This window comes from Dicentrarchus labrax, unplaced genomic scaffold (assembly GCF_905237075.1).
Source record: "Dicentrarchus labrax unplaced genomic scaffold, dlabrax2021, whole genome shotgun sequence".
NCBI lineage: Eukaryota > Metazoa > Chordata > Actinopteri > Moronidae > Dicentrarchus > Dicentrarchus labrax.
The window spans coordinates 25,229,313-25,243,233 of NW_026136721.1; the positions used below are offsets into that span (position 1 = coordinate 25,229,313).

At 39.6% G+C, this 13,921-nt stretch overlaps 1 protein-coding gene across 1 annotated transcript; it reads right to left on the reverse strand.

Moving 5' to 3' along the window:
• Positions 1 to 506: 506 nt before the first annotated feature.
• Positions 507 to 7,503, reverse strand: glb1 (galactosidase, beta 1). Its single transcript, XM_051385368.1, has 16 exons — positions 7,312 to 7,503; positions 6,450 to 6,619; positions 6,056 to 6,206; positions 5,180 to 5,240; positions 5,003 to 5,097; positions 4,715 to 4,895; positions 4,482 to 4,540; positions 4,272 to 4,393; positions 3,578 to 3,618; positions 3,337 to 3,449; positions 3,158 to 3,232; positions 2,924 to 3,013; positions 2,676 to 2,789; positions 2,135 to 2,266; positions 1,693 to 1,926; positions 507 to 1,238 (listed from the first exon to the last, which is right to left on the reverse strand). The coding sequence occupies exons 1-16, from the start codon at positions 7,360 to 7,362 to the stop codon at positions 984 to 986; spliced, it is 1,944 nt and encodes a 647-aa protein (XP_051241328.1). The 5' UTR covers positions 7,363 to 7,503; the 3' UTR covers positions 507 to 983.
• Positions 7,504 to 13,921: the final 6,418 nt, after the last annotated feature.

The window sequence follows — 13,921 nt, forward strand, 5'->3', positions numbered from 1 at the left end:
TATTCTATATTTATGGGGGAAATGAATGCAGGCCAATATATTATTATGTTATAATACTAATAATAATTATTATAATATATAGAATGCCCAAGTCTTATTCTGTTAAAGTTGACTTTAGTTGATTTATGTATTTATAATTTATTTAATTATTAATTCATTATATATTAACCTTGTGTTATTTTTCTATTGTGACACATCTGTTGCTTTACTCCAAAAGATTGTTAGTAAGTTTTACAGGTTGGATGTTAAAAATGAATTGCTGCCATCTACTGTCAATGAAAACAATTCCACAAAGCCCATATTCACAGATCCAATGATGTAGACAAAGAATATAATCCTGAAGTCTTATCTTCTCTGCTTTCTGTTGAGAAATGTTTTTGTCCACATTGCAAACCAATTCCCTGCTGGTATAATAAGGTTCATCAAGTCACAGCAAGAATGTCTTATAATGATAAACACATACTTCCGACAAGCGTCTCGTCACAGAAGAATGGAGATCGTTGGAGTATTATTTAAATCATATTGTTTATTTTTTTGCTTTAAAAAGGCATATGCTTTATAAGCATTATATCAGACAGGTTTAGAGTGTATGCAAAATAAGTTTAAAATCAATATAAGCTACAGATCATCAGTCCCAATGTATCTGTAGTTGTATCATAATACATAATACATTTCCCCTGATGTGTTTTCCACATAAAAAAATAAAACATTCTCTGAAATACAGGCTGCTATGATGTTTTGGCAATGCTTCAATTGTCAATAATCCCTTTGTGAAGAGAAAAAAAAGGCTTCGAATGAAAATGTCCAGTGAGGTAGAGACACTCACATACCAATGTGATGGTTAAATACAGCATTTGGCTTTCATCACTTTTCATAAAGACACATTCAATCATTGATGCCATGTCCCAGATTCACATATTACAGCTTTTTAAAAATCAAACAAAGTGCAAATTGATTTTGTGCAGCAGTGAGTTCCCTTGTTATCAAAACAAATCGTCTTTAGCGAAGAGTCTCCGGTGCTGTTTGTAATCAGACTGGACTGTTGCATTCAGGATCGGGGTGGTAGTGAACTCCACACTACATGGCCCTGAGTCGCAGGGAGCCCCCTCCAGCTCCAGGACAGTCACATTGTTGGGTGCAGCCGTGCTGAGGATGTTGGCTGGGACGAAGACTGTTACCTGAGGGCCTCGGGACGGCCAGTAACGTCCCAAGTTGAAGCCATTAATCCAAACTTGCCCCTGAAAAAAATTTAATAAAATCACAAGGACTGATTAATTAGTCCACATTTTAGGTATAAAACAACAACAAACTTCACTGAAGAGATCATGCTAGGGAATATCTGGACAGGATACACTCAAACAGCATGTCATTTATGAGCACTTTTTCCACATTTAGAGTAGGGCTGCAGCTAAAGATTATTTTTAGATTTATTCTAGAAATTGGTGGAAAGTCATGCTGATATTTTCAATTATGGTCAACATATATATTTACAACATATTGATGTAAGTGTACAGTTTTCTTTTTGACTATATCATGTGCTATGTACATCATATAATGTGGATCCAAAGGTTTGGTTCTTGTGGCCATTGTGTGGTGATGGAAATGTTGGTGTTTATGTTGATCTTGAATTGAATATTGAATATTGAATAATCATAATTAAAAATAAAAAAAAGAGGGAAAAATGTGACATGCCTTCCTCCATTTGGGCAATTTGATGTAGGTGTCCTGGGGCAGATCTGGGATGCCGTCCGGAATGATAAAGCTTCCCTCGTAGAAGGCCGGAAGGGAAAGAGCAGCAGGCTGAGGAGCATCTGTTGGTTTAAGTTCACCGAGAAGTCCCTGACTGACCGCTTCATCGATACTGAGACTGTACATGGTCCAACCGAGGAGTGTGTCTTTCCCCAGAGTCAGATTGGACACCAGGCCCTGTGCAGCAAAGAAACCAAACAGGAAGAGGACAGAGGGAGCTCAAAACAGGTAAGAGGTAAGCAATGAAATCCATACTCACATACTAAAATTGTAATATTATCTTTGTAGGCTTGTAGAACTGGAAATCCAGTAAAGCCTTGTGATACTTATGCAGACACCTACTATATGTCAAAGCACACACTTTAAACTGTAGCTGGATAAAAACCTTAAAGTCGTTGATTTCTCTTCCGTAGTTGATTCGGCCCATGTTCTCCACCAGTATGTCAACCTGACTGCCAGCTTTCCCCGTCACGTTGACAGTTATGGCTTTGTTTCTCTCGAGAATCCCCACAGCCACCTTCAGAAGAATTCAGCATGGTTATGTTTTCTGCATTTTTAAATCGAACAAGGTATAATTTTAAAACTGTTTCTATAACTAGAGTGGATATGAAAACTAAGTTGCAGTACAGACACAAAAACAATATTTTCTTTTATACTTGACTATGAAAAATATGTTTTTCTACAAATCTTTTTTAGAAAAAGAAGCTAATGTTCTTTAATGTCCAATGTTGTCAGCCGCTGCTAATCTAAATTTGGGATAATGATAATCGTGCTGCAGACGGTTCCAGTGAAGCCAGACTGAGGTTTACCTGATCTAATGAATAATAATAATAATAATAATAATAATAATAATAATAACAAAATCTGTGAAAGACATCAACAAAGCATGTCGTGTGTAATACCTGCTAAGAAACAATCAGACTCACCCCGTCTACTGACACATACGCTCTGTCATGGACGCCGTTGAGTGGAGAGGACAGTGGCGTTGGTGTGCTGCAGTCAACAGGCAGAGCCGTCCTGTAGAGCACATAACCAAAGGCCTACAGGACAAAGAGGAAAGAGATACATTTTAAAACAAATCAACAACTAAAAAAGGAAAAGAATGAATTATATTATAAAATATTGCTGTTTTGTTTTTTTTTACTACATAAAAAAGAAGAACATTAAAGGATACCTGGTTGAGTTCAGTGAAAGTCTGAGGATAGATGCTTTTCACAGGTCCGGAGAACGACAGTTTTTCTAAGGCATCCGATATTGTCTGGAGCTGAGGTGGCAAAGGGCGGCTTTTTAGTATGTATTCTTCGTGTTTTAAATCAGGTGACAAGAAGACTTTCAGTGGTGAGTTGCAGTAAACCATAAGTAATTATTTAATCAACAAGATCAACGGTAGAGGCAACTGAGTGCATACCTTTTCCATCACGACAGTCCCATATGCATACTTTGGAGTTGTTGGTGGTATGGGTCCCTCTGGTATTTTACGGTACTGTTGACAATAAAATACATTAGTTCTTCTAGATAACATAACAACAACAGTTACTGTAACAACAGTTTAATACAAAACTACAGGCCTGCACTTTCAATTCTTACCATTTTGATCACCTCCCGAATAGCAAAGTACTTCTCTGTGAGGTCTCCTGCTTCCGTGAGCGGGGCATCGTAGTCGTAGCTTGTGGGCTGCGGGCCATAAGGAGCATTGGCACCTGACATATGAATAGGCAATCAGAGGGTGAGGTTTTTTCTTTTTTTGGCAACAACCATGTGGCTTTGCTGTGAGTCACTTAAAACGATGACATCATCTCATTAAACCAGTCTGTCGAAGTGCGCTCACCATTCCAGTATCCAAAGTTTGTTCCTCCTATGAACATGTACCTGCGAGGAGAGAAGTGAAACTGAAATGTTGACAGAAATGAAGTAATTTCTGGCATTGAAAGTGGATGCCACAGTCTTATGTTGAATCTGAAATCTGTTGTGCAACTTTATTTGCCTTTATTAATCTGCATTAGTGTGTCTGAAGCAGTGGTTCCCAACTTAGCAGTGGTCGCAAGGCCCTTTTGATTTTAAGGGTGTAGGAAAACTTAAAAAAATATACAGAGTAGGAATAAATCTCAATGTAGCTCAAGTCAAAGTCAAGATTATTTTTTAAGATCTAAACTTTGAAGACCTGAACACAAACTATCCTCACAGAGCCTTCACTCTAAACAGCCATGTCAAAGAGCTGAGAGCAAGAAGAAGAAAAAAACTGTCAAAAGAGTAGCCTATTAACCATGTATGATTATTAAAAATATAAAAAATCCATCCAAACCACTCATTTTACACAAACTTCCTGCAGTTATTGTGTTCACTATTTGGGTTAATTATACTGTTTATCAGTTGTTCTGTACTGTAATTGTTATGCATCGAATCAAGTATGAAATAGTCATAAAATATGTCAGTTAGTCAGGGGTCAAATCAGTTTAAGAGAAAAAATTATGGAAAAGGTTGGGAACCACTCGTCTAAAGCCACTTACTTACAAGCTACTTACAGGTTGACATTAGCTCCAACAGCCAGGATTTCGTTGAGGGACTTGGCCACTATGGTAGATGACACGACAGAGTGATGTGACCCCCAGTGGTCCAGCCAGCCAGTGTAAAATTCAGAGTTCACCTGTTAATACAGAAGTAAACCTTATGAGCATCTGAGAGAAAATGTAGTCACACAGAAACACACAAACTGCATCAAGGGAAAAACTTACCAAAGGTCCATGAGGCTCAGCGTGTCTCTGTGCATCAAATGCAGCGGTTACATTAGCACCTGACAGAATAAAAGCAAAGATAAGCTCACTGACTGACACTCTAAAATGTGACATTAAGTCAAGATTGAGAAAAACAGAAATCTCATCTCAAGTTGCTTTCACAATACATCCGTAATTTAAGACATGAACACATGACTTAACCTTTAACCAACAGTCAGACACCTGACACCTACCAGGCCCAAAGTCAACAGTGGCGTAGAGATCTTGTATCGAGCCACACTTTAGGTAACCTAGCCCGGCTCCATCTGTGGTGAAGAGCACCACCTCGTCGCCCAGGTGAGAGCGGAATAGCTTGGACAGGTGACGCAAGTAGTTGTAGTCACAGGCGAAATAACTGCCGTATTCATTCTCCACCTACCAAACACAGACATAGCAGGAGAGGGATGTTATTTCCTTTCTGAGTTAAGAGCTGTAATGGTACATGACACACAGAAACCTGCAGAAATAAGTCCAGAACTCACCTGCACAGTGATGATAGGACCACCATTCTGGTAGAGATAAGGCTTTAGAATTGGCAGTAACTTTCCCATCCACTTGTCTACAGCTGCAATGTAATCTGAAATACACAAATGATAGTGTTGCATGTACTGCACCCGGACTATGTGTCGCCATTCATCCTGTTTTGCTTTGATTCTCACCTGGATCTGAAGACCGCAGCACAATGTCTTTCTTGTTGAGAAGCCATGCAGGCAGCCCACCCTGGTTGACAGAATAACACAAACAGTGGCAGCAGGTTTTTGGTGCAACTTAAATGTTATTCCATAATAAAACAAAAATCCTGGAGGGACTGATTATCCCAAACATATTTGCACTGCTATCCAACAGCAGAGATATACAGCGATCAGCAATAACACCTGGGTGCCCTGGTGGTCATGATGTTACCCAGTTCCATAAACAACAAACTGTGATGCACTGTGTGTTCTGACACCTTTCTAACAGAACCAGCATTAACTTTTTCAGCAATTTGAGCTACAGTAGCTCATCTGTTGGATCAGACCAGATGGGCCAGCCTTCACTCCCTGAGTACACCAATGAGCCTTGGACGCCCATGACCCTGTCTCTGGTTCACCACTTTTCCTTCCTCGGACCACTTTTGATAGGTACTGACCACTGCAGACCGGGAACACCCCACAGGAGCTGCAGTTTTGGAGATGCTGTCGTCTAGCAATCACAATTTGGCTCAAAATCACTCAAATCCTCACGCTCCCCATTTTTCCTGCTTCTAACACATCAACTTTGAGGACAAAATGTTCACCTGCTGCCTACTATATCCCACCCACTGACAGGTGCCATGATAAAGAGATAATCAGTGTTATTCACTTCAGCAGTTAGTGGTCATAATGTTATGGCTGATCAGTTTAAATGCATTCTCACTATAAAGTCTCCACATTGTTTTGAAAAGCTAGATTTGATATATACCAAATAAAACTTAGAGTTGAATATGTTCAATATTTCCTAATTCTGAATACCATCAAAAATTAAAAATGTGTACATTTACTAACAAATTCACTCACCATGTCCCACTCGGCACATATGTAGGGTCCAGGCCGAAGGATGACCACTAAACCGATGTCTTGGGCCAGCTTAAGGAAATACTCCACATCCCTGTCTCCACTGAAATTGTACCGGCCTGGAGACTCCTCGTGGTAGTTCCAGGGGATGTACCTTCAATGTGAATGAAGTGTCAGTATTATCCGAACACACACTCACTATTTACGTAGGCTGTATGTAGTATCAGTACTGCTTTACAGGGATCCCTGGGTACATTCATATATAGAAAAATAAACTGAAAACAGCAGTAACAGTCAAGTAAGTCAATCACTGTCAAAACCAGCTATTTGAGGTTTGAGAGACTTTTTTTTTGTGATAGTACAGCGTACAAAAGAGTGAGAGAGGAGGTAAACCTACGTCTGGATGGCATTCAGTCCTGCCATGTACATCTTGAGCAGTCGATCCTTCCAGTAGACTCTGGGGATCCTGCTGTAATGGATGCTTCCTGATATGTAACGAAACTCTTTCCCGTCCTTCTGAAAGCAGTCATTCTTGTAGTCCACGCTGAATGAACGAGGTACCCCGAGCTGCAGGTCAGCACATCATAACTTGACCCACAGGTGAATTTACAGTGCACTTTTCATCATTTACAGACGGACAAGTTGGTTTATATTGTGGTTAAAGTTTCATGTTTTTATGGGGCAGGCCTAACATCTCAGCTGACTTGTGTCATTCTTGACTGCCTACTAAAGTTTGTGACTAATGCTTCAATGTGAGATACTGTACCTTCCAACCAACATGTATTAAAACATTCTCATTTTTTAAAGGCCTGGGAAGTATTTTAGACCATATGAGAGTCAACTTTATTGTCACTGCAGAGTACAAGTACTGATACAATGACATGCAGTTCAGCATCAAAATGAGAAATGTATTATGTATAGTGGTAATATATAGAATAAACAGCAAGGAGAAGATATGAATCCACTAAGTTATGTACAGTATGAACATGTGGCAGCCATTACAGGAGGCAAAACACTGCAGATATACAAACAAGTAATGACAATAGTAAGTAAAAAGTATGTGAGAGCATATAGCATAGTGCAGCTAAATGTATGAACAGTATATTAACTGAAAATATGAGCCTAATTTAACTCAATTATTACAAACATTACTCGTGTTTAGCACCACTAAAATCAGTTTTTCATAAGTTTTTAATGTTATTTGAACGAGGTTGCAGGTACAAGCAGAGAGCAGAGTATAAACACTCAGAGGTACTCACTGAATGTCCAAACAGCAGCAGCAGCACGCATCCAAATCTGAGCAGAGACATGATTGAGTCCTCACATCGGTTTCAAGTGCAGAATTCAATGAATGTACCTTTTCATGCAGTGTTTCCTTGAACACAGTCAGCTACGGCACTTACTTCCCTGTGATATTTTGAATGAGTGTTGGCATCATGAGTTGCGGAAGTAAAATCATGTGATGCTGTGTTGTTGAGGTGTAAGAGCGCTTTTTAATCGGTAGGTGGCAGTATTGCACGTTTTATTTAATGGGGCATGAGGTCAAATAATGTGTAAGGGCGTCGGTTTTAGCAGAATTTGAAGACTGGTAAGGGAACAGGTGAACCTCCAAAACTTCAAAACACACAATGTTTTGTAGGCTACATAAAAATATAGTCTAACAAAAAAAGTTGCAGGAAAGTTTCCAAGAAAAGAAGAGGAAATATTCTAACGTGAGTGTAATTTCTTACTTAGTAACATGTTTTTATGAGTGCACAAAAACATGAACATGAAATGTACACAAAAAAATGGCAATAGACACAGATAATACAGCATTTTTCATGCAATGATGACACTGGATATTCAATTCAATTTTATTTGTATAGCACCAATTCATAACAGAAGTTCTCTCAGGACACTTGGAGCAGGTCTAGACCGTATTCCTTATAAAATTATGTTCAGAGACCCAACAGTTCCCACCATGTAGCAGGAAGGAAAAACTTCCTTTTAAGAGGAAGAGAGGAGCTCAGTGCATCATGGGAAATCCTCCAATAGTCTAGGCCTATAGCAGCATAACTAAGGGATGGTTCAGGACTCACCTGAGCCAGCCTTAACTATAAGCTTTATCAAAGAGGAATGTCTTAAGCCTACGCTTGAATGTGGTGAGGGTGTCTGCCTCCCAAACCACAACTGGAAGTAGTCCATGAACCAGGGGGGTTGATCGGTATCATCGGGGGGACAAATGCTATCATTGTTTTTTGGCAAGGTATGCACCCCTAGTACTAGAAAAATCACGATAGCAGTGCAGGGGTGGTAGCGAAAACACTTTTTTCAGCTCATGAAGTTACTAACCCCTTAAGATAAATTCCGTTTTTGAAATCTGGTGTATATCTGGTTCATGGTAGGGATATTGTCAATATTCACTTAATACAATCCATTATTAACAGAAACAATGTACACAAGTCTAAACTATTTTAATGTTGCTGTGGGACAAAGTGAGACTAGCCTCCAGTCAAATGCCATGTATGTAGATATGTTTATATAGTGGATCGATACAAATAACACAATAGATGTTTTGGAACTTTTGATATTTATTGCCCCTCAACAGGCCACAACTGGGCAAAATTAAATTGTGCTTGTTAAGCACTATACCATAAATAAATAACAAATATATACACTCTTTGTAGTGCAAATAAAACAAAAAAAAACTTCAGACAATTGGTAGATATACTGTACTTCAACTATTTTCTTCCTTGAAAAAGTAGAACAGTGTAACAATATGAGGTGCTTTCGATCTAACATAATAATAATAATAATAGCATAATGTGCATTTCACGATTACATTCGTTCCTTTAATTTCTTGGAGGGAAAAGTAATGGCTATACTTCCATTTAGAGAAGGCTACTTTTGGATTATTTGGGCTCGCCATACCTGTCTCTCGTTGAGTGACTCGCTTGTGTTGTTGGTTGTGTGTGCGACTATGCGTGCTTTCGAACACCCGCCCAACTCTACCTCTGATTGGCTTACCATGAAATTTTACTCAACCTCAGCCAATCGTCAGCATTTATGCGCTTGTCTCGTGCACTGTCCACTAACCAAGGAAGAACAGGAAAAAAAAGTCTTTGCCTCTCGGCTCAGAGATCTAGTTGGTCTGATAAAAAAAACAGTGCCGCATTTTTTGGCAGTAACGGTAACGGCGTTATTAAGATGGGAAGAGTAATGAATTAGATTACTCGTTACTGAAAAAAGTAACACCGTTAGTAACGCCGTTATTTATAACGCCGTTATTTATAATGCCGTTATTCCCATCACTGGTTGGCTCAAGCTATCCTTGCACGGTGGGAGTTGATGACTCTCGATTTCACCTTTCCATCTGCTTCTTCTTGTTGACATTGAAGAGTTGACACCTCCTCACTTTCTTGATATGTGATTCTGTAACATTTGTCAATCACAGTTGCATATAGAATCTTCTCCTGTAGCTTTTCTCTGTATTCTGGCTTCCTCCATTCATTCACTATGAAGCTAATGAGACTAGTTTTGTTATTGACTTTGGTCAGGAAGCTCCTCCACTGCCTCACCATCTGTGTGCTTGTGATATCCTGCAACTCATGACCAGTCTCTTCACCCCGTAGAGATCTTTCACTATTCTTGATTGAGTTCTGCTTGTATGTGTCGAACACAACATCTATTCTTCTACTCTGACTGCCTTCCCTCAGAGCCTTACCCAGGATTGTTGTGGCAACATCTCTGAAAGTAACTTCATCACCTTTCACTCGTTGGACATCCAATCAACCACTGTGGCAGAGTTTTCTGGGTGTTTCTCCTGTAGTGCTACATTTTTCTGCAAGGCTATGGCCAAAGTAGCATTGTTTGTTTTTGTCAGCATTTATGCGCTTGTCTCGTGCACTGCCCACTAACCGAGGAAGAACAGGAAAAAAAAGTCTTTGCCTCTCGGCTCAGAGATCTAGTTGGTCTGATAAAAAAAACAGTGCCGCATTTTTTGGCAGTAACGGTAACGGCGTTATTAAGATGGGAAGAGTAATGAATTAGATTACTCGTTACTGAAAAAAGTAACACCGTTAGTAACGCCGTTATTTATAACGCCGTTATTTATAATGCCGTTATTCCCATCACTGGTTGGCTCAAGCTATCCTTGCACGGTGGGAGTTGATGACTCTCGATTTCACCTTTCTTTGCACAGAAAAGGTGGTACCTGAGCTTGTTGATCATGGTGGTTGATGCTTTTGGGGCATAGAGGACACATGTAAATGCCTCCAGTTTTTTGCTCAGTTCTGGTGAGAGGTCCCATTCTTGGCCCAACTTCAAGAATGTGTCTTGTGTTTCTTTGTTGTTCATCAGGAGTGTAAGTGCCCTTGTCTTCCCTTTGCCTGCAAAAGCGCTTACAGTGTCACATCCTGTGTAGGCATGCAACCCAATGAGAGCCCTACAAGTGTCCATGCCAACAGTGGCTGCAACCTTCCTGATAGCTACCAGCCTTGTACGGGTTCTTGTGACACACTTCAGGAACAATGGGGCCTCAATCTTGTCACAGAAGGCTAAAGACATGATAAAGACATCTGTGTCTTCTGAACAGATAACTATAGATTGGTATCCCTCTCTTGCGGCATGGGCGGCATGGAGAAGTAGTCGTCCATCTGCTTCTTCTTGTTGACATTGAAGAGTTGACACCTCCTCACTGTCTTGATATGTAGAGATCTTACACTATTCTTGATTGAGTTCTGCTTGTATGTGTCGAAGACAACATTTATTCTTCTACTCTGACTGCCTTCCCTCAGAGCCAGAGCTTTGTTTATTTGTTTTATTCACACTGAGAAAAACAAACAATGCTACTTTGGCCATAGCCTTGCAGAAAAATGTAGCACTACAGGAGAAACACCCAGAAAACTCTGCCACAGTGGTTGATTGGATGTCCAACGAGTGAAAGGTGATGAAGTTACTTTCAGAGATGTTGCCACAACAATCCTGGGTAAGGCTCTGAGGGAAGGCAGTCAGAGTAGAAGAATAGATGTTGTGTTCGACACATACAAGCAGAACTCAATCAAGAATAGTAAAAGATCTCTACGGGGTGAAGAGACTGGTCATGAGTTGCAGGATATCACAAGCACACAGATGGTGAGGCAGTGGAGGAGCTTCCTGACCAAAGTCAATAACAAAACTAGTTTCATTAGCTTCATAGTGAATGAATGGAGGAAGCCAGAATACAGAGAAAAGCTACAGGAGAAGATTCTATATGCAACTGTGATTGACAAATGTTACAGAATCACATATCAAGAAAGTGAGGAGGTGTCAACTTTTCAATGTCAACAAGAAGAAGCAGATGGAAAGGTGAAATCGAGAGTCATCAACTCCCACCGTGCAAGGATAGCTTGAGGCAACCAGTGATGGGAATAACGACGTTATAAATAACGGCGTTACTTTTTTCAGAAACGAGTAAACTAATTGATTACTCTTCCCATTTTAATAACACCATTACCATTACTGCCAAAAAATGCGGCGCGTTACTATAATTGAAGCTTTTTTTTTATCAGACCAACTAGATCTCTGAGCCGAGAGGCAAAGACTTTTTTTTACTGTTCTTCCTTGGTTAGTGGACAGTGCACGAGACAAGCACATAAATGCTGACGATTGGCTGAGGTTGAGTAAAATTTCATGGTAAGCCAATCAGAGGTAGAGTTGGGCGGGTGTTCGAAAGCACGCATAGTCGCACACACAACCAACAACACAAGCGAGTCACTCAACGAGAGACAGGTATGGCGAGCCCAAATAATCCAAAAGTAGCCTTCTCTAAATGGAAGTATAGCTATTACTGTTCCCTCCAAGAAATTAAAGGAACGAATGTAATCGTGAAATGCACATTATGCTATTATTATTATTATGTTAGATCGAAAGCACCTCATATTGTTACACTGTTCTACTTTTTCGAGGAAGAAAATACTTGAAGTACAGTATATCTACCAATTGTCTGAAGTTTTTTTTTGTTTTATTTGCACTACAAAGAGTGTATATATTTGTTATTTATTTATGGTATAGTGCTTAACAAGCACAATTTAATTTTGCCCAGCTGTGGCCTGTTGAGGGGCAATAAATATCAAAAGTTCCAAAACATCTATTGTGTTATTTGAATCGATCCACTATATAAACATAATATCTACATACATGGCATTTGACTGGAGGCTAGTCTCACTTTTTCCCACAGCAACATTAAAATAGTTTAGACTTGTGTACATTGTTTCTGTTAATAATGGATTGTATTAAGTGTCCATCTCATTATAATATTCAGATTTATCATAAATAATTGAACATGCACATGTATTTTAAGTTCAGTTAAAGAGGCGTGGAGGTGGGGTCACATCTGAGCATTTAAAAATGTACTTGAAAGTAACGCAATAGTTACTTTCTGAAGTAACTAGTTACTTTTATAATTTGTAACTGAGTAACTAATTTAGTTACTTTTTGGAAGAAGTAACTAGTAACTGTAACTAATTACTTTTTAAAAGTAACTTGCCCAACACTGGAGGCAACACACACTGCGAGCTAACTATCAGGCTGGTATTTGGAGAAGATGTTTAGAAAAGGCCCCACAAGTACCAAGCCCTGTTGGCAGAGGATGGGAGATGGAGACAGAGGAGGAAGGTGAACAGTTGGTGCTGCACTGGATGGAAGGCCGGCCATACAGTTTAGGCGGAAATTGTGAGAAAATGTGTATTATTTCTGGTTTAAAGAAGTCATGTGACCTCTGTGTTTGTCAGACAGATTCAGCACTGGGCTTAAATGAAAGCCTAAAAGGTCCCCTTTCCAACGATACCAAGCACCATATTATAGAATATTGACAATATCCCTACCATGAGCCTAAACCAGATATACACCAGATTTCAAAAACGGAATTTATCTTAAGGGGTTAGTAACTTCATGAGCTGAAAAAAGTGTTTTCGCTACCACCCCTGCACTGCTATCGTGATTTTTCTAGTACTAGGGGTGTATACCTTGCCAAAAATCACTATGAGACTTTGTCCCCCCAGATGATACCAATGGCTCAAATTTGGGGCCCTGGCTCATGGACTAAAGCTGGTTCCACAAGAGTGGAGCTTGGTAGCTGAAGGCTCTGGCTCCTGTTCTACTTTTACAGACTATAGGAACCACAAATAGCCCTGCATTCAGAGAACGTAGTGTTCTAGTGGGGTAATAGGGTACTATGAGCTCTTTAAGATATGAAGGGGCCTGACCATGAAGAGCTTTATAGGTGAGGAGGAGGATTTTAAATTATATTCTGAATTTTACAGGGAGCCAGTGCAGAGAAGCTAGTACAGGAGAGATATGATCTCTTTTTCTAGTTCCTGTCAGTACTCGTGCTGCAGCGTTCTGAATTAATTGGAGCGTCTTAATGGATGTATTGGGGCAGCCTGATAATAAAGAGTTGCAGTAATCCAGCCTAGAAGTAACAAATGCATGGATTGGTTTTTCTGCATCCATCTGTGACAGGATGTGTCTAATTTTTGTTGGAGTTAGAGAACATATCCTGATCAAAGATAAATCCAAGATTCCTGACAGTGGTGCTGGAGGCCAAGGTAATACCATCTAGAGTAACTATATCTTTAGAGAGTGAGTCTCGGAGAGATATCCACATTACAGAAAGTCTACGAGACAACAGATTATTTATCACAACACAACATAGAAATAATTAGATCCAGGGCCTTCCATATGATATTGTTCCATGGAGTGGCAATGTTGCTTTATTGATTGATTGATTGATTCATTGATATATCATAACATTTTAATAAAACATTTATGTGCAATTGTAAAAAAGAGAGAGATTATTTGTGTTTTTTAGATACGCTATTACAATAGAAACACAACACCTTGTGAAGGCAG